Raw genomic sequence first — 19,466 nt, 5'->3', positions numbered from 1 at the left:
GCCAGGAGTGACAGTGGCCAGCCAGCAGCCGCTGTGCCTCACGCTGGGCGGCCTCGGCGAACCGGACTCCCTCCAGCGGAGTCAGGCTGCGCCCTTGCACCATCTCTTCAGGAGCTAGACAGGCAGCGGGGGGGGGGGGGGGGGGGGGGGGGGGGGGGGCTGTTAAGTCTGCCTTGTGGTTTTCTAGTGTATTTGAAAGGAGGCGATTTGCACAGCACTCTTCCCACCCAGTGGCCATCCCTGGGCTCTGCTGTCCACAGCAGCGGGGTCCAGGTCAGAACCAGGGGCTGGAAGGGGAGCAGGAGACAGAGCTGTGGGCAGCTCCCAGGAAGGGAGAGAGACTGTCCCCGCGGGGTGGTCCCCTCGGACAGCCAGGGACGCTGTGCGCTGCCCTGTTCATCGGGCGCCTGTTCTCTGTGCGCGCAGCGTGCCAGGCGCTGGGGAAGGCGCGCTGGGGAAGGCGCGCTGGGGAAGGCGCGCTGGGGAAGGCGCGCTGGGGAAGGCGCGCTGGGGAAGGCGCGCTGGGGAAGGCGCGCTGGGGAAGGCGCGCTGGGGAAGGCGCGCTGGGGAAGGCGCGCTGGGGAAGGCGCGCTGGGGAAGGCGCGCGGGTCCGCAGCCGCCGCAGAGCGCGGACCGTCTAGCGCGGGTGCCCGTCTCCAGAGGGGCTTCAGGCGTCATTAACCTCCCCGCCCAACCCGCAGAAGAATTTAAAAAGTGAGAAAGAAAAAGAGAAACACGTTCAGGGGACTTGACTTCACCCTTTCCTTTTAGCTCAGCAAGCAGCTTCACATAAAAGGCGTAAACCTGAGAAGCTTTCAGAATGCATCCTTCTACTCACAAAACTCATTTTCGTTAGAAAAAATTGCTATTATTCCAATTAAAATCCTCATATATTCAGTGTTTTTATGGGGTTTTTTGCTTAACCAAGCTGTATTTGTGAAGTAAACAATTTCCTAAATTGCATCAAAACAGGCCACCACTTGGTGAAGCAGGTCCCTAAACCATTGGGGTCACATAACACGCGCACAGCCTCTGGGGAAGCAAGGACAGCTTTGGACACGGACAGGGGCTTGTGTGCTAGCCAAGCTCAGAGCTCATGGTATCACACAGCCCTCTCGTGTCTGCTCCGTGTATTATAAAGTAACACCTCCTCCCACCTGCACCCCCAAGACCCAAGTCTCAGATCACCATGCTTTAGACAGAAGAGTGGGGAAAAGTTCATTATAACCTTATAGCCCACCTCCTAGAGCAGGGGTCGGGAACCTATGGCTCGCGAGCCAGATGTGGCTCTTTTGATGGCCGCATCTGGCTTGCAGACAAATCTTTTTTTTTTTTTTTTTTTTTTGTATTTTTCTGAAGTTGGAAATGGGGAGGCAGTCAGACAGACTCCCGCCATGTGCCCGACCGGGATCCACCCGGCATGCCCACCAGGGGGTGATGCTCTGCCCATCCAGGGCATCGCTTTGTTGCAACCAGAGCCATTCTAGCACCTGAGGCAAGAGGCCACAGAGCCATCCTCAGCGCCTGGGCCAACTTTTGCTCCAATGGATCCTTGGCTGCGGGAGGGGAAGAGAGAGACAGAGAGGAAGGAGAGGGGGAGGGGTGGAGAAGCAGATGGGCACTTCTCCTGTGTGCCCTGGCTGGGAATCAAACCCGGGACTCCTGTACACCAGGCTGATGCTCTACCACTGAGCCAACCAGCCAGGGCCGCAGACAAATCTTTAATAAAAAAAATAATAACATTAAAAATATAAAACAGGCCTGACCTGTGGTAGCACAGTGGATAAAGCATCGACCTGGAAATGCTGAGGTCGCTGGTTTGAAACCCTGGGCTTGCCTGGTCAAGGCACATATGGGAGTTGATGCTTCCAGCTCCTCCCCCCTGTCTCTGTCTCTCTCTGTCTCTCTCTGTCCCTCTCTGTCTCCTCTCTAAAATGAATAAATAAAATAAAAAAATTAAAAAAAATATATAAAACATACTCATGTATTACAATCCATTCATTTCCTACAGCTCATGTTCATGGTTGGGGGTGGCTGGAGCCAATCACAGCTGTCCTCCAGGACAACACCAAATTTTTATTGGATAATGCGTAACATACACGGGCCGTTGTATGGCTCTCACGGAATTACATTTTAAAATACGAGGTCTTCATGGCTCTCTCAGCCAAAAAGTTTCCTGACCCCTGTGCTAGAGCTACTACTTGGCTCTTACCCACCAGACAACTGTCAAATGATTCCAAGCAACAAAATTCAAAATCACCCACTTTAGCGTTACACCCTAAGGAATTTCTGAAGGTTTGTCATTTTCCTTTACGCATAAAGAGACCAGATGTAATCGATTGGGGGGAATAAAAATAGACTGCACTAGCTCCTTGTTTAGGCTACACTGCTAGAAAAGGGGTGAGCCCTCCATGTCAACATTTACTCGCTTCGAACCAGAACTTTAGGTTAAGTGTCTTGCAAGTATTCGCTTTTGCCAGAATCACTTCTGGGCTCACAGTTCTAATCCCACTTAGGTTTCTGTAAGTTTGAAGACTTGGGTCTTTGTGGAGATGTTATCAGGGTTTATAAAACAGTGACGCTCAGCTAGATAAGGTTATCAGAGTGAATACAAATCTTTTTTTGTTTGTTTGATGTAGATTCATAGAAAAGGAACAAGGCTGACACACCCAAGAGTGAGTTCCTGAAAGGGAGGTTTCCAGTTCCCGGGTGGGGAAGCACCTTGTCCTGAGCAGAAACATGGTGTAGCTATCTGTCAGGCTAGCAGGGCGAATAGAATCCTCGTCCTCACCCAATTCCAAACCAATGATAGCGCCAGTGGATTTCAACACTCACCTCCACCTCCAGTGACAAGCCCCCTCGCCCAAGTCTGCCTGAGCTGTGAACCCAGCACCTGTCCAGCCGCGACGGCAGGCTTGCTGTGCACCTTCCTCGATGACACCACACCCAGTGTGTAGGCTTTGATGCGATGGTTTCCACACCCACCCGTACAAACCACATGGAGTCAACGCCCAGGTGTACGCCTCACGGAACTCAAGTCGGGTCACCGTGAATTATCACATGGAGTCAACGCCCAGGTGTACACCTCACGGAACTCAAGTCGGGTCACCGTGAATTATCACATGGAGTCAACGCCCAGGTGTACGCCTCACAGAACTCAAGTCGGGTCACCGTGAATTACCACATGGAGTCAATTCTCGGGTGTACACCTCACAGAACTCAAGTCGGGTCACTGAATTATCACATGGAGTCAACTCCCGGGTGTACACCTCACAGAACTCAAGTCGGGTCACCGTGAATGATCACATGGAGTCAACGCCCAGGTGTACGCCTCACAGAACTCAAGTCGGGTCACTGAATTATCACATGGAGTCAACTCCCGGGTGTACACCTCACAGAACTCAAGTCGGGTCACCGTGAATGATCACATGGAGTCAACGCCCAGGTGTACGCCTCACAGAACTCAAGTCGGGTCACCGTGAATGATCACATGGAGTCAACGCCCAGGTGTACGCCTCACAGAACTCAAGTCGGGTCACCGTGAATCAGATGTCCCCTCTCCCCTCCCTGGCTTCACATGACTAGTGCTCTCGTGCTTGAACTCTCTGCTGACAGACACAACAAAGTTGTAGACCTGTGTGGTGAGAGCACCACTACTGAAGTTAACTAGTCCAACTGTCACTTTTCAGATAAAGAAACTGGGACCCTGGAAAGTTTCATGAGAAGCTGGGAGCCACACACAGTCCAGGACTCATGATATTACACCTGACCTTTCCCACAGACACAAGCTCCTACCTACAAACTAACTCAACTATGTAAATCAGAGTAATTAAGTGGTGCTGCCTTTCATGAAATAAACATAGCAAATGAGAGCTATTGACGCGAACTAACCTCAGCATACACCAGCCCTTCCCGGTGACTGCTGGCGGTGACAGCTGGCCCTGGGCAGTGCTGGCTCTTGCTCTATGGGGCTGGTTTGTAGCTGCTGCTTTAGCGGACGGCTACTGGTCCGCTCCAGACACGAGTCACGTTAAATACGACCACATCGCCAATTCCGTTTCATCATGTGTTTAATCTCCAAATGACTTTTACACATATCTGGAGTTTTATACTGTTAACATAAGTAAAATTAATTCACGCAGAGGACGGAGGTGAGCTGTGACCTCCAGAAAGGGGTTGGGAGCTTGGGAATTAGTCACCGCCACCGAGGACGGAAAACCTCCCGGGGAGTGGGACAAAGCGTGTCCAGGGTAACAAAACACACCATGAAAACTGCCTGTGAACTTTAACCAGTCTGTGGTCTGAGTTCAAGTTTTAACCCCTCTCCTTGCTAGTTATGGACCCGCAAGCAGTTCGGCCGGCTGCTGGGCTTGTTTCATCTGCAGAGCGAACAGCTGCACGACTTACCTCATTAGCCCACTGAAGAGGACGGACAGTAAGAGATACGGGAGTACTGCACATGGAAAAGTGCACCAACAAATAGTATGATTACCCCAGTAGTTACTAAAGTGTGGACCTACAGAAGAATGTAAATAGTGACCGCTCGGTGGGACTAGGCATGCTCACGAGAACAAAGCTCCCTCGGGGGACCATGCAGACAACAGCAGCTGTCGCCAGCAGTGCTGAAAACCACACACAGATGACAGAGGGCCGTGTTTACGACAGCACTGAAGACACACTCAGCTGTGTGAGACCTGAAATGGGTTAGAATGATCACAGCACATCCAGAGGAAATCAGTCCCCACGTGGAGGAAGCTGCTAGTCACCTGCAAGAACAAGCAGCACGGGCCTAGGACACCTGGAATAAAACCCCATCACTCTGGGCTGTCACCCAGGCTTCTCACAAATACCCCGTCCACGTTTCCAGTCCTCAGACCCACCGTGAGAGAGGTACAAGACAGCGCCTCCTCCTAATCACACCTAGTGTGACCCCGGACGCAAGGCCTGACACAGAGCTCTTGTAAGCCCCCCGGCAGTAACAACGTCAGCCACCCTCACGCACACTGTGTTCCATTCGGGATCGTGGAAACACCGGGGACACTTCGAACAGAAACCGTTCACAGGTCCTGGCGTACGGCTTTCTTATTCTCTCACACTCCACTCTGGTGGCCTTCCTTTTCTCTTTGTTTTGACTTCAAAATTAAGTGTAGGTAGCACGTCAACTCCTCCATTCAACCATGCCTTTTGATGTTAGTTCTCATACAAAAAAAATTAAGTTAACAACCAAAAACAAATGAAGGTGCAGGGGGGACATAACTGAGATACAATTCATTAAGTATAAAAATATGCTGTTTCAAATTCAGAATAATTTAATAACTCTTCATTATTTCATATGTATCCGGAAACGGAACAGACACGTGTCCTGATCCTGTCACAAGAGGTAGAATTCCAGCATTTGGTACAACGTTCCAAGACAGGGTTAAAGTGACATTCCTGTTTCCTCTGTAAAAAGATACAATAAACAGACGTTAGCAGAAACATTTATAGTTCAATAAAAACATTTTACTTAAAGCAGCGAGGTGTCAAAAGGTCTAGTTATAAGCAACTCTTCCTAACTGGCACCCTAACCCACAGACAGAGTGTTCTCAAGTCCTGGAGGGCAGAACACGGGCGACCCGCAGGGTCTGCGCAGGCGCCCACGAGCCCTGGGCTCCCGACCGCAGCTCAGAACCCAGGGAGCGCATGCGCAGACCCGAGCGGGACTCAGGAGACTGCCCTGAGCCCCAGCCCTCCCACCACCTAGCCGGCAGGCCTGGGCCAACCTGATCGCAGTGGAAGAGCCAGAAATGTCCGGGAGATGGCTCATTTTGTGCAAGAAGGAAACTGAGGCTCGGAGAAGCTGAGGGAACCAGACCCAGAACCAGAAACCTCAGAATCAACTGGGCCAGTGTGATACTTGCTCGCGGAGGTCCCCCTGGCAAGTTCCTCTTCCAGCCACAGGAAGGCCGTGCCAGACGCCCCGAGGTGGCGGTCACCCCGCACACAGCCGGGGGCGCGTGGGGCTCGCTGCAGCCAGGCGGCCATTCCCATACGTCTGCCAGCCCACACCTGCTTCTCTCTCAATCTCCCTGTTTACCCGCTAATGTTTTTCTTTCAAAATACATCGTTCTTTTCCCCTCACATTTCATTAAATGTAAAAACAAAAAGGACAAAGAATTGCTCACTTGAGACCATTTCCATCGTCAAAGAAAAAATATTTTGTTTTCATATCTTTCAAGAGCAGCTTCGGATTATCACCTCGCAGAACAATCTTGTCCCAAAGGACAACTTGGTTCAGGGCCTACATTAAAATGAAAATTAATTAGATCACCTCATCAGAAATAGCATCGTTATCACTTCAAAATAAAGTATTGGTACGCAAAGAGTTTACTGTCGATGCCCCCAGCTCTGGGGGACTGCTGCCATCTGCAAGCATACAGAATGGTAACAACTGCTGGAGAAGGTGCAAGGGGGCATCAACCTTTTCCTGGGTAAAAGAAAGAATTTCTCTAAAGGAAATCATTCCCTCTGCTAAGGCAACTGGATTGTTTAGGGTCCTTCAGAGCTGCACACAGGGTTTCACCTTGTGTGGTGCTCTGAAGAGACAGGCCCTGGGAGAGACAGAAGGGACTAGAATCCCTGGGCAGGAAGAATTCCCCAGTCACTTTCTTCTGTAAATTTCTGAGACTCTGACTTAGTACAGAACCTGAATGGAGCCAGAGACAGGTCCATAGCGCTGTTAACACAGGTCACTACTATCAGATTACGTCATAACAATTTATGTAGCTCCAAGGTTTTTAATTACCAAGGAATCCCATCACTGTTTCATTACAGCAAAATTCTAGAAGTTAGACATCTTTTAAGCTACTGTTATAACACAACATAAACAAACTGTTTACAAAATCAGGGGCATCAAATAAAGAGAAAACCCGTCTGTGGTCACTGTTAAATACCAAGGATAGTGTCCTTACTCAGCTGCTGTCCGCTAGCCTGTGAGGGCATCCACTCAGCGGGCGATAGCTAACTAAAAAGAAATGTGCGATCGTTATTCCTAAGAGAGGGCTCAAGTCATGACTGTAAAGCCTCTTTCTAACATGAAACAGGAACGTCACAATGGAGGGACACAGAATCAAGGACATGCCAAGTGAAATGACTTTTCATGTGTATGTATTTATTCACCCACACAATAATCTGTTAAATTCCAAATTATATTAACATACTAGTCACGCTGGGGTAAACCAGAATTATGAATATCATTTAGGTCTATCTGTCCCCAAGACAATGACACAGTTATTTGGATGATTTGCTGCACTCTGTAGAATAATATGTGTGCTTCTAATTATTACTCTTATCTTCAGAACAGCTTTTCCTGGTTTAACACCTTGTTGATTCTCAAGGGCAAGGAGCAAAACTTATCCAACCCGACATTCCCAGGGCCTAACAAAATATCCGATACAAAAGATACACTCAGAGTGAATGTAACGTACAATGAACCGAATGAAATGCTTAAATGACACTGAACTAAGAAACCAACAAGCAGATCAGTCCATCGGAAGAAGACACTGCCGATGGACTGCAGAGGCTGCCCCGTTCCCAACCCCCAAGCTCCTCCAGTCCACGCTCACAGACAGCAACCGCCCGAGGGGGCCTCGGGGACGAACATCACAGCACCCACTTCAATACACAGAGCTCACCTTTGTATTTTAACTCACTTATCAGAATCATACACTTCCAACGCTTCGGACCTAAGATTTCTGTTTCAGCAACATTCTATATAAATATCTCAACCCTCACTCTCACTACCCTAAACGCTCGAAATCAGACTGATTAAATATATTTCTATTATAAACTAATATTTTAATACATTTTAATCTAATAGTTTAACAGCTTTTAATGATAAAACTTCTGATAAACTCTAATTTATGATTAAAAAGACTACCATAAGTACTCAAATTGGCAAATCCCATACAACTCCAAATCAAAAAAAAAATTTCTCAAGATAGATTATTTATTAATTGTATAGGTATTACCTCGTAAGCCTATCAAAACATCTCAGCCATGTATTAAAATATATATATATATACACATATGTAGATGGATTATGAAATGACCTCAGCAATGACTCAGAATTAGTTACTGTAACAGATTTTGCTTACATATCTCAGTTATAAGCACAGATCACAAACTGCTGGTTCAGATGTCCTGCTGTCTGTCTTTCTGATCACAGCTGTGGAGAGAAGATGTCAGCTGGAAGCCCCGCCCCTTTCCTCCTACACTGCAAGTTCAGCAACGCCCTTTCGGAGTGTATCACCGGAAGTGGTCGCCAAAGGTTTTCGATCACAAATTACTTTGAAGAGAAATCCCCAAATACGCTCCTTTATTTACAGATTATGTACACGATAAACATAACTCTTATCCCTCAATAACACCATCATCAATGTAAGTGTGCATTTCCAACAGTCTTCTTGACTAATGTTGAATTTTCTTAGCCAACATTTTATTAGCTCCATCCAGGTTCTCTCCCTGTCACCCTCTAAGGTGGCGAGCTGCTCGAGGGGACCTGATGTTCAGCTCCGCCCTGTTCCCGCTGACTGACCTGTGCGTGCCTGCGCCATTAGCATTACCTTCAACCTGCCAGTTCTTTGTAGGAATCTTTTCAAGCCATTTTCCCAATCTGTGTGCTCGCTTTCCTTAGACACCTGCCGACACCTCGCAAACGCCCGCCCTAAAGACCTTGGTGCTATGGAGCTGCCCAGACAGACAGACCGACCCAGGCTCCCAAAGGAGATGATGTTTTCTTAGCGAGTCTCCTCTCCACAGGCTTGTGATTTCTACTGAACTACTCAGGTCATATATTTTGAATATTTAAAACTTGTATTTTTTCATAAAGAACAGTCTTACATATCTACTAAAATACTTCTATACATACAGATATATATACATATACTTACATTATTTTTTGTTGAATATTCTGCTGATAAATAAAGAAACAACTGCTTAACATTCCAATCAAATATATTCTCTAGATGTAAACAGATTAAGGAATATATAAATCACAAGGAGCAAACAACTTTAAAACAGGTTATTAGTTATTCTTAAATATTCATAGCGACGCCAACACAAAAACAGAAAAAAGAGGGCCCAGAAACACACTGAACCACCGATTTATTAAAAATATATAAAAGGCAAAAGGATTTAATATATATTTCAAGAACATACAATTCCACTTAAGTTCTAAAGTATAATGAATCATCACAATTTAAATGTAATGATGTACAAAATAAACTAGGCTCAAGTAATTAAACCAAGTCTAATAAATCGTGTATGTTGCTTTTGGACACATGCCAGAGGAAATCAAAATGTCTCCATCTATGAAATGCTTTGGTGGAATCCACAGCTGGCCACCAACTGGGTTGCTCCAGTTTACTAGAGTGAAATAAAAAAAAAAATCACCAGGATTAATTACAAGACTGGTGTTGCTAAGAAATGAATTGAGTTAATGTTTGGATTTTATTAAGAATTATATATAAACACTGTCATTAAACGTGTTTACAGAGCCATAGCAACACAATCATACGTTTACACTAAGAATCACTATTTTAGAATTGAGAAGTCTACAACAGATCTTTTTAAGAACAGGTACAATTTCAAGTTTTAGCAAGAGCCTTAAGAAAATCTGACTAAACTACAATCGATGAGACTGAGTATATACACAGTTGCTGAGATACCCGGCAATTTCACTGTAATTGTCCTCACCAGTGATTTTCAACCAGTGTGTGGCAAGAAATGTTAAAACATGCAATACCGGACTACTTAGGGGTACTGCCATCTTTTCCCTTGGATTGTCAAGTGAAAAAATGACAATAGTCAATATGATAGGTGTGAATGCCGTGTTAAAACCTGAATACAGTGCTCACGAAAATTAGGGGATATTTTATAGCTTCATACTCATGTTTGAAACATCCCCTAATTTTTGTGAGCAGTGTATGTAGGTCATATAACAGAATTGCATCTTACTGGTCACATCGCATAAAGATGTGTCTGATTGGTTAATTCTTGGCACCAGACATTCCTAAGAATATTGACATCTTATTTTTTAAAAGTCACTTGGAGCAAAAAGTGTAGGTAATTACTATTATATTTTTGGTAACTCAAAATTATACCTAATTTCTTTGGCCTAGCAGCAAAAAACATTTTTTTGATGTACCAAAAAATTTTAATTGCTGGTCCAGACTCAGAAAGTTATCACTTTCACACTAGATACAAACTGCCTCTTATCAGAGGTTTCTTTAAATGACATGAACACCTAAAAGCAGACACAATGTTTAGCACACAGGGGACTTTTCTCACTGTGCACTCTAGTTCCTAAAACAGTGCCTAAAGAACTAATTCCTAGCCCACTTCTAAACCCAGTAATTTAATTACAAAAAACCCAGTTAGAAGTAATGTCATAGTAGTAAAGGGACACATCAGGTTACCCACCGCCCAGTCCTATGATCTGCCTCAACTGTTCAACAGTTCAATCTCCACAACCAGTTTTAACCCTGGCATTTGACAAAGGCAGTGAGATCATGCTGGAAGTGGCCGAGAACAATATCACCACCATCAATCTAAGACCCTAAACTGGCCAAAGTGATAAGAGGTGACAAAAGATGGAAATTCAAGATAAAGAGAAAATAATTAAATCATTCCTATTTTAAAGTACCTCTTTTAACTGTTACGATTTCTCTGACTAGTTCTGAAAATAATTATGCAAAAAATTATAACGGCAAAATGCTAACCTGTCTTACCAATAATCATGACCTTCCAAACCATAGAGAAGAAATGAAATTCACTTTTAAAAATATGTTTCTATCATAAAATATGAAGATACAGTTTGGGAGTTTGTGATATATTCCATCTAGGTAGGAAGAGCCCTGGTAACATTCTTCCTTCTGTAATTCAAATGATCTAATTTTCTCTTTCAGAAATACAGATTGAAACTCTCTTGAAGCCTCTATTTTCTTGTTTCTGTGAAGCATTTACACATAGTAACTCCTGACTCTACAAATAAGTTTTCTCCAGGTGTGAATGAGGAGGTATTAACACGCTTTACTGATGAAAACGTAGGAACAGAAACTTCCGAGGTTTTACTGATAGTCATACTGTCCCCCGAGTCACAAAACATGTGTATCATTATAAAAGTATAGAAAAAGCAACGGAGTACTTTCTTAAAGGATATCTGCTGTTATGTCAAAGTTAAGAAATCCCAGATCACTTCTTTCTCTAGGTCCAGTGAAGTCTTCTACATTTTTTCTAGAAGTAAAGATAAAAGGTTTAGCATCCTTCAAACACATCAGCATTCAAAATACACATCTTTCCTTATGTGACCTGAAGACAGGCCACGGTTGTGTGCTGGGGCGGGGCCAGGGTTGCAGCAATTCTACAGTGAAAATCAGGGAAACCTGGAAGTGTGAAGTCAGGATCAACTTTCTCAGTCCACACAGAAGTGGGTCTGTAGCTATTTTCAAGTACCTCAAAAGAATCCCTAACAAAACCCAGGGGAGATAAAAAACCGCTCAAAGAAAGTGTCAGTCCTGGATGTCCAGCCACTGGGAAGACCGCTAGACAGCGTGGAAGTTACCCACACCTAAAGGGTGCTGTGGACACCCTGGTAACACAGCCGCTGCTGTTCAGGGAGTGAGCACTTCCTCTGTGTCTGTGTCAGGTCCTTCACGTGTTTTTCACCATTATCTTCAAGCCAAGAGTTCAGTAGTACTTCCACGTTAGACAAAAGGAAATTAAGGCCCAGAATGAGTTAAATGCTCAAAATTAACAAAAGCTAACAGCTGCTTGGTGTTTACTATGCACCAAGCTTTTCAAAAGCGGCTGAGTGGGAAATAAACGTGTGGGGGTGCGGTAGCTATTAAATGACCCGCTTGTTGGAGATTCTGATAAAGAAAGAAAATTAATGTTGAAGACAGAGATAACTTGTTGAAAGATGGAAAAAGATAAAGAGAACTTGCAAAAATAAAAATCCACGTATCAAAGAAAAAAGTGCTAGAGAATAAAAATTAATCAGGAAAAAAAAAAAAAGAAAAACTAGGCAACGGCGACATGTCCACGTCATCTCGAAGTTCTATTTTTGGCATTCTCGCAGATCTCGGCAAACGGTTGGCGCTCACAAAATAAAAACGGTGCGGCGGCAGCGAGCGCGGATGCCGGCCGGTCCCCGCGCCCCGGGCCGCTCCCGCCAAGTTCGGGGCCGCCGCCGGGCCACGGGGCGCACAGACCGGGTCGCGGGCAGCGGGGACCGCGGGGAGCGGGGCGCAGACAGCGGGGCGCGGGCCCGGCGGCGGCGGCGGCGGCGGTCGTGCTGGTGTGTGGCTCCCTCATTGGCGGGCGCGCGGGGGAAGTGAGGAACAGGAAGGAAGCGCCGACACGGAGCCCAGCAACACTCAGCCTGACAGTTTAAGAGCCAGCCCGGGAAGCCGCGGCGCGGGCCGGGCCGGGAGGGAGCCCGCGGGCGCCGGGGCCGGGCACCCAGCAGCCCAGCATGGCCCGGCCGTGCCCGCCCCGGACCCCGGACCCCGGCTCCCGGCCCCCGACCCCCTAGCCCCCGGCCCCCGGCCCAGCGCCCGCCCCGGCCCCCGGCTCCCGGCCCCCGGCCCAGCGCCCGCCCCAGCCCCTGGCTCCCGGCCCTTTAGCCCCCGGACTCAGGCCCCGGCCCCCGGCCCCCGGCTCCCGGCCCCCGACCCCTAGCCCCCGGACCCCGGCCCAGCGCCCGCCCCGGCCCCCGGCTCCCGGCCCCCGACCCCCTAGCCCCCGGACCCCGGCCCAGCGCCCGCCCCAGCCCCCGGCTCCCGGCCCTTTAGCCCCCGGACTCAGGCCCCGGTCCCCGGTCCCTTAGCCCCCGTACCCCGGCCCCTTAGCCCCGGTCCCCGGACCCTTAGCCCCCGGACCCCGGACCCCCGCCCCGCCGCCCCGGCCCGGCCGCACTCACAGCATGATCCGCGAGACGTGCAGCCGCACCGGGACGCTCCGGTCTTTGAAGGCGGTAGTGATGAAGCAGCCGAACGTGAGCGCCGCCATCACGCTCAGCGAGAAGGCGAACAGCGAGTTCGCCCGCGACAGCACCGTGTTCATCGCGGCCGCGTCTGCCGAGCCCTGTTCCACGCGCACGGCCGGGACCCCGTTCCGGTGGCGGATCGGCTCCCAGCGATCCGCGCCGCCTGCGCTGCGCGCGTTCCGGGGCGGGCGCGCGCCGCCGCCGCCCCGCCTCCCTTCCGGTCCTCCGCTCGGAGCGCGCGCGCGCGCGCGCACCCGCCTGCCGGGACACACCCACCGGGCGGCGGGACCGCGCCGACGGACGTAGACTGGATGGTGCGCGCGCCAATCAGCGACGAGCAGTGGAGGGGCGGGGTTTGGCCACGAAGACCCGCCTCTCCCTCCGCTTGCCCTGGCGTCCCTGGCTCCCGCGACTTGGCTGGCGCACCCTCCTGTCTGGGTGCCTGTCCCCGGTGCTGTGGATCCGCCGCTTGGTGGCTTCCTGTGTTACATTAATTTGCACTTGAAACCAGCAGCCCAGCTGGTTGGGAGTGTGTCCTGACGTTTCGCCCTGGGGAGCAGCACCTTCCCCCACGCCGGCTCTTCCCTTTGTCGGATGGGTCCGAGGGTGGGGGAGGGGAGGAGCGGCCCCGCGTGCCCGAAGCCGCGGGTCTGCACGGTCCGCAGCTGACCTTGCCCACTTCCTGTGACGGCGCCCTCCAAAGGCGGGCGCGGCGGTTGTAGACGGTAACGGTTGACGCTATTAATTCTTAAACACGCATTTCACAGGCTGTTTCCTCTAACCGACCTCCCGGGCTCAAGAAGAGCACAGTCGATGAATGGCTCTGGAGTCGCTCTTCAGCCCAGTGTGTAAGGGTCTAGAGTTGGCAAGGTATCGACACATGCCGGCCTTCGGGGCGCTTGCAGGTTCAGACTCAGCCCACCCGTGACCTTCAGACCGTCTCATCTGCAAGCACCTTGGTTCCTTTCACAGTTAGGGATTTTTGTAATAATAAAAAAGTAGAATTCAGACGGTCCGGTAATCTGCTCAGATTTTTTTTTTTTAATTTTGTGATAATAAACCCGAAGAGGTTAATACCACCTGGCCCAGAACATGATAGGTGCAAACTGGGAAATGATGGTCTGACCCTGATGCTGACTTATGACATCCGTTGATGAGCCCTTGCTTCTTTGCTTTATTCATTATCGTTCAATCTCTTTCGTCCAGCCACGCAGTTAGGATTATTACCGAGCGCCTCTATGTGCCAGTTCTGGCTTTGAGAGTGCAGCACTAATAATGAAGGAACATCCCCGCCAAATCGGAATAGAGCTCAGTAATGAGAAAGGAGGAGATGCTTAGTTGAGTTTACAAAATAAACAGACGAACAAAAGAGAGGAGTACAGGCAGGGATACATAGACTGATAGCTATCAGAGGGGAGGGCGCTTGCGGAGCTGGGTGAAAGAGGGTGAAGGGATGAAGGGAAAAACTATACATATGTAACACATAGACACAGACAACCTTGTGCGATAGACAGAGGGAAAGGGGGTGGGGCAAAGGGGAGGGAAATGAGGAAGGAGAAAGACTGCTTGGAGTGATGGGTGCACCACACATTGAGCAGGTGATGTTTTATTGATTTGAACCCTTAAAACCTGTAAGGATTTGTGAACCAATGTCAACTCAATGAATTCAATTAAAAAATAAATAAAAAGATACAGTATGGGTATGTCTAAGAGATACCCAGTCCAGCTAAACAAAGTATGTACAAAGAATTAGGCAGAAATAAGGCTGGAAAGGTAAAGTCAAGCTAGGGAGCTGGGACTTTCTATCAGGAAATTACATATTAAACATACTGGTAGCCATTTATGTTATATGTAGAGAATAAGTGAAAAAGGAAGACTAATACAACATTGCAGAGACAGAATCTATATGATTTAGATTAGGGGGGATAGGGTCTGTGAAATATGGAAGAAAGTAGACAAGCGTAATCAATATTGTTATGACACCATGGTTTTGAACTTGAGTGACAGGGTATGGCAAGGAAACATGGAAGTAGATGGTAAGAGCAGAAAAGGGACGGGCTAGGGAATTCTCTTATTCTGTGGTATTTCTCCAACTGTTTATTTGGATTTTCTAGATATTAATCATATGCAGTGGTTTTTAACTGCCAGTCTGCCAGAAATTTTGTGCCAGTCCGCAAAAGAGTTAACCATCTTCATACACCACCAGGGTTATGATCTCTATAATCTTCACAAGACATCAGGGTAATTAACTCTATAATCTTCATGCAACACCAGGGTGGTTAACCCTTTTCCAGACTGGCAAGAAATTTCTGGTGGACTGGCACTGGTCTGCCAACCAGAGGTTGAAAACCAATGCAGAGAACATTTTATCTTTTTCTTAACAGTTCTTATATTTCTGATTGTTTTATTTTGTTCATTGCAGTGGCCAACTTTTTTTTTTTTTTGTATTTTTCTGAAGCTGGAAACGGGGAGAGACAGTCAGACAGACTCCCGCATGTGCCGACCGGGATCCACCCAGCACGCCCACCAGGGGTGATGCTCTGCCCACCAAGGGGCGATGCTCTGTCCCTCTGGGGCGTCGCTCTGCCACTACCAGAGCCACTCTAGCACCTGGGGCAGAGGCCAAGGAGCCATCCCCAGTGCCCGGGCCATCTTTGCTCCAATGGAGCCTTGGCTGCGGGAGGGGAAGAGAGAGACAGAGAGGAAGGAGGGGGTGGGGGTGGAGAAGCAAATGAGCGCTTCTCCTATGTGCCCTGGCTGGGAATCGAACCTGGGTCCCCGGCACGCCAGGCCGATGCTCTACCGCTGAGCAAACCGGCCAGGGCCACCAACATTTTAAATAGCTCAGTAATAATTTAAATAAGTGGCATCATGTTCTTGCTCCTGAATTTAAAAGAAAAATTTATTTCATTCCTCCAGGTAAGATGCTAGCTTTGAGATGTAAGCATGTGTGTGTTCATATGTCTATAAACCATACTGCTATTAAGGAATTACACATCAATGCCTATTTTATTGAAAGGCTTTTTAAAAACATGTGTCATTTTTCATTATCTTGATTTTGCTGGACTGAGAAAAATGTGTTAAAGTCTCCAAATTAATGTCTTCTTGTCCTTTTCTGTTCCCATCTTTATAGTTTCTGCATTATAAAATTTATGAAACTTTTGTCTCTCCATTATAGAGGGTAGACTGTAGCACTGTAAGCTATTCTTTTACTCATAATACTCTTTGACCCAAATTCTAGCTTGTCAAGTGCCAAGATTATACAGAAGGAAATTGAGGCTGTTATTTATCTAAAGTAGTACTGTAAACCTCAAAAGAAAGTCTACCACATTTTTACCAATATATCTTGTACTCTTTGGTGATTCTGTTCAGAACCTAATGCCATAGTGCAGAGAGGCCATTGTAGTTCTTTGTTCGTGCTTATTCAAGTGGGGTATAGTCAGCTGGGGAAGACATGCTTTGTTCTATTTCTGCAAAATAAGAAGGACCCTATGATAAAGGTTAAGCTTCTGTCTTCTTGTCTGCGAATAATTATTCTTTGTAACACTCAGCTATGAAGAGGGAAGAGGAGTAAATTATTTTATGAGGAAATGCTTTAAATAAAGCTGTGTGCACATAGACAGTTCAGGGGTAGCAAGGGGACTGACCCTAAAGAGACCAGCATTGCAATCAAATGTGTTCTCTTTAGGGATATCGAAAGGGTCTCTACGTCACTAAGCCACTAAAGAGGTTGCTGTAATGGACTATGTTGTAGGTCTCCCACAGTGAGGACTCCAGTTGAAAATGTTTTCTAGGAAGAGGCTATAAATTATACCATCCATCACGGAGGGTCACGCACTTTTCTATCTCTCTTAGTGGCCAAGACAGAATCTTGCACATAGTGTACGCTAAAAAAGAATAAATAATATAAAAATCTAATTGAATATAGATACCCTGACTCTGTAGACTATAATATTTTTAAAGAAATTTCCATTGGGAAAAAAATACATACCATACACAAGTAACAGAAGTAACAGGCATTTAAAGTGTAAATTGATAAAATGGTAGAAAATAAATGATACACTAAATTGGATTTGGAAACCGAGGACAAACTGTAAAATGTTTGATGCTGGGCCAGTAAGTTTGAACATCATCTAGGAGACAATAGCAGCTTTTGAGGATTTTAGATCAGTTGAGTAAAAAGACCATGTAGGCTCCAGGTAAATAAATGATTTCCTAAGGAAGAATGAGACTGCCAACTGGTAGAGCAGGTGAGAAATTATTATAATAGTCCAGAGATGAGATCCTGAGTGTGTGACTCAAGGTCATGGCAAGACAAATGAGACGAAGGAGCAGCTCCATCTCCGGGTCCCCTATGGTTCCGTTCACTGCCTGCAGTCCCTGCCTTCAGCCACCTGCACGCACCTGACTATCAGCCTGCACGACAGCTTGGCTCTTGCTGTCACAGCTGCCCATCCTGCATGCACAGGGCAGGTTAGATCACCGAGCATCCTTAGGAGGGGTAACTGAAGTTATATCGGGGACCATTGGTTTCTGAGGATCTATACCTCACCCTCCCAAGTAAAATGAAGAAACAAGAAGCCCTTCCATATTCCCTAGACAAAGACACCCCAAAATTATTGGGATTCTTTGGCTAGTGTAGATAGGCTTCTCTGTTCATATCATCTAGACAACTATCCTTCCAGGAAGGTGAGAGGGGCTGGTGAAGCCTGTGGCATTCTCTTAGTGGAAGCACCCAATCAACTGTTCTCTCTTCCTGGCCTCCTCTCACTCACCTGGAAACTCACTGTCGGAAGCACCTATCTCTAGCACTCTATGGTGGACATCTGGTCCTTGAAGAACCCAGGCTGAAATCTGTGATCACTGCACCCACATCCCAGGGAAGCTACTCCCAGTGGTGACTGGGCCTGTGAAAGAGCTTTCGTCCTTGGGGCACTGCGTGCTCTGTGGAGTGGGGCCAGTGCCTGTTATATCAGACCTCCACAGCTCTAGAATAAGTGAGAGCCAGCAATTCAGACCGGGCTGCTGAGACTTGCTACCTTCGTTTACTCATCTGAGCTCTCCTTTTACCGTAGGAAAGTTTCTATTATAGATACCCGTTGGGCAGATAAAGCCATCGTACCCATCATGGAAATGAAGGGGGAAACGGGTATGAGAGCTGTGCAGAAGAGTTCACAGGGCTGAGACCCCTGTCCTTACAAGTGCCACTCACCAGATCGACCCTTGCTTGGCATCTGGAACACAGTGCCCTGCGCTGACACGCAAAACTTGCTGTAAATGATAAAAGTGGCTCCCTGCCCCCATATTGATTGTATAAACCATGTGGTCTGTGCCAAACAGCTGTTTTCCTTCTGGGAGTCTGGAATTTGGGCACATGCTGGTACATTTGGCACACGCCCATCCCCAGTGGAAACCCTGGGTACGGAGTATCTAAGGCTTCCCGTAAGCTGTGACTGGTTTCCTCCCCACTTCCTCCCACGCGGGTCTTCCCTCTGACTACTGTGTTTTGTAATCTTCTCCTTTGAAAAACTGTGCCACTGAGTCCTGAGTCCTGTGAGTCCTAGCGAATCAGCTAACCGAGGTGTTCTGGGCACCCGACACAGACCATTTCCCGTTTCATAAATGTCATCATGTCCTTAGGATTTCTACCAACACCCGGGGAAACAGCCCCATTCTCTTCTGCAAGGGAGGTGGAGTATTTTTTTTTTTTTTTTATCCTAAGCCCTATGAATGAACTGGGTCTTTTGCTCGGGGGTTAACTGCTCCCACATGTTGCCCTGTGATGCTCGCATTCATTCTGCCCTGCCTTCTGATTACCCGCCTTCTCTGCTCTGTTCTCAGTGCCCTACTTGTCTCATCTCAGGACCAACTTGTCACGTTAACTTGGGTGGACGCATCACCCAGGTTCCTGAGTCATGACTTGCACAGTCTCCTGCTTCCACGCACACCCCCAGCTTCGAGTGGGAGGCGCTTCCGCTGCCAGTTCCTTATCATTAATGCTACCAATGCGTCATCACTGAGCCAGTCTGTGGCTGTGTCAGCTCCCAGTCCTCCCTGGGAGGAGGGCGGGTCAGGCGGGGTAGACTTTTTGTGTAGACTTATTCCCACCTTCATGTTCCCTGTTTACAGATGGAAAGCTGAAAGTAAAATCAATATATATATGACAGAGGAGGCTGTAAAACCCTAATACCTAACATGACTGTTTTTCCCCCCGAGACTTGTTTGTAACCACTGGGAATACCTAAGAAATTAAACACCCATGTGCAACAGAAATAGTAGGAAACATCTGAATTTTTTCCATCCTGACTTTGAAACGTCTATTCCAAAGAAAAGGAAATCGTTTCAAGAGAAGTTTAGATTTCAGCTTCTGGATGCGGAAATATGTTTAAACTTTCCTCACTGTTACACGTCTCCTAAACCTGATATTGGAAGGAAGTTC

The 19,466-nt window shown here is 47.5% G+C and overlaps 1 protein-coding gene across 1 annotated transcript; it reads right to left on the bottom strand.

Annotated features, from left to right (window-relative positions):
* Window positions 1–4,052: 4,052 nt before the first annotated feature.
* On the bottom strand, window positions 4,053–13,257 carry SPCS3 (signal peptidase complex subunit 3). Its single transcript, XM_066235652.1, has 5 exons — window positions 12,962–13,257; window positions 11,201–11,274; window positions 8,931–9,007; window positions 6,165–6,280; window positions 4,053–5,442 (listed from the first exon to the last, which is right to left on the bottom strand). The coding sequence occupies exons 1-5, from the start codon at window positions 13,102–13,104 to the stop codon at window positions 5,310–5,312; spliced, it is 543 nt and encodes a 180-aa protein (XP_066091749.1). The 5' UTR covers window positions 13,105–13,257; the 3' UTR covers window positions 4,053–5,309.
* Between the last annotated feature and the right edge of the window lie 6,209 nt (window positions 13,258–19,466).

This window comes from Saccopteryx bilineata, chromosome 6, assembly GCF_036850765.1.
Source record: "Saccopteryx bilineata isolate mSacBil1 chromosome 6, mSacBil1_pri_phased_curated, whole genome shotgun sequence".
Taxonomy (NCBI): Eukaryota; Metazoa; Chordata; class Mammalia; order Chiroptera; family Emballonuridae; genus Saccopteryx; species Saccopteryx bilineata.
The sequence above is the reverse complement of the archived record's forward strand: the minus strand, read 5'-3'. Positions and strand labels throughout refer to the sequence as shown.

Excerpts from the sequence above, each read along its gene's own strand:
- SPCS3 (XM_066235652.1), bottom strand. The coding sequence starts at position 13,104 with ATGAACACGGTGCTGTCGCGGGCGAACTCGCTGTTCGCCTTCTCGCTG. Across the intron at positions 11,275-12,961 it reads CACGTCTCGCGGATCATGCT|AAAAAATGTAGAAGACTTCA; the intron begins GTGAGTGCGGCC and ends CTTTACTTCTAG. Across the intron at positions 5,443-6,164 it reads GACGATGGAAATGGTCTCAA|AGGAAACAGGAATGTCACTT; the intron begins GTGAGCAATTCT and ends ATCTTTTTACAG.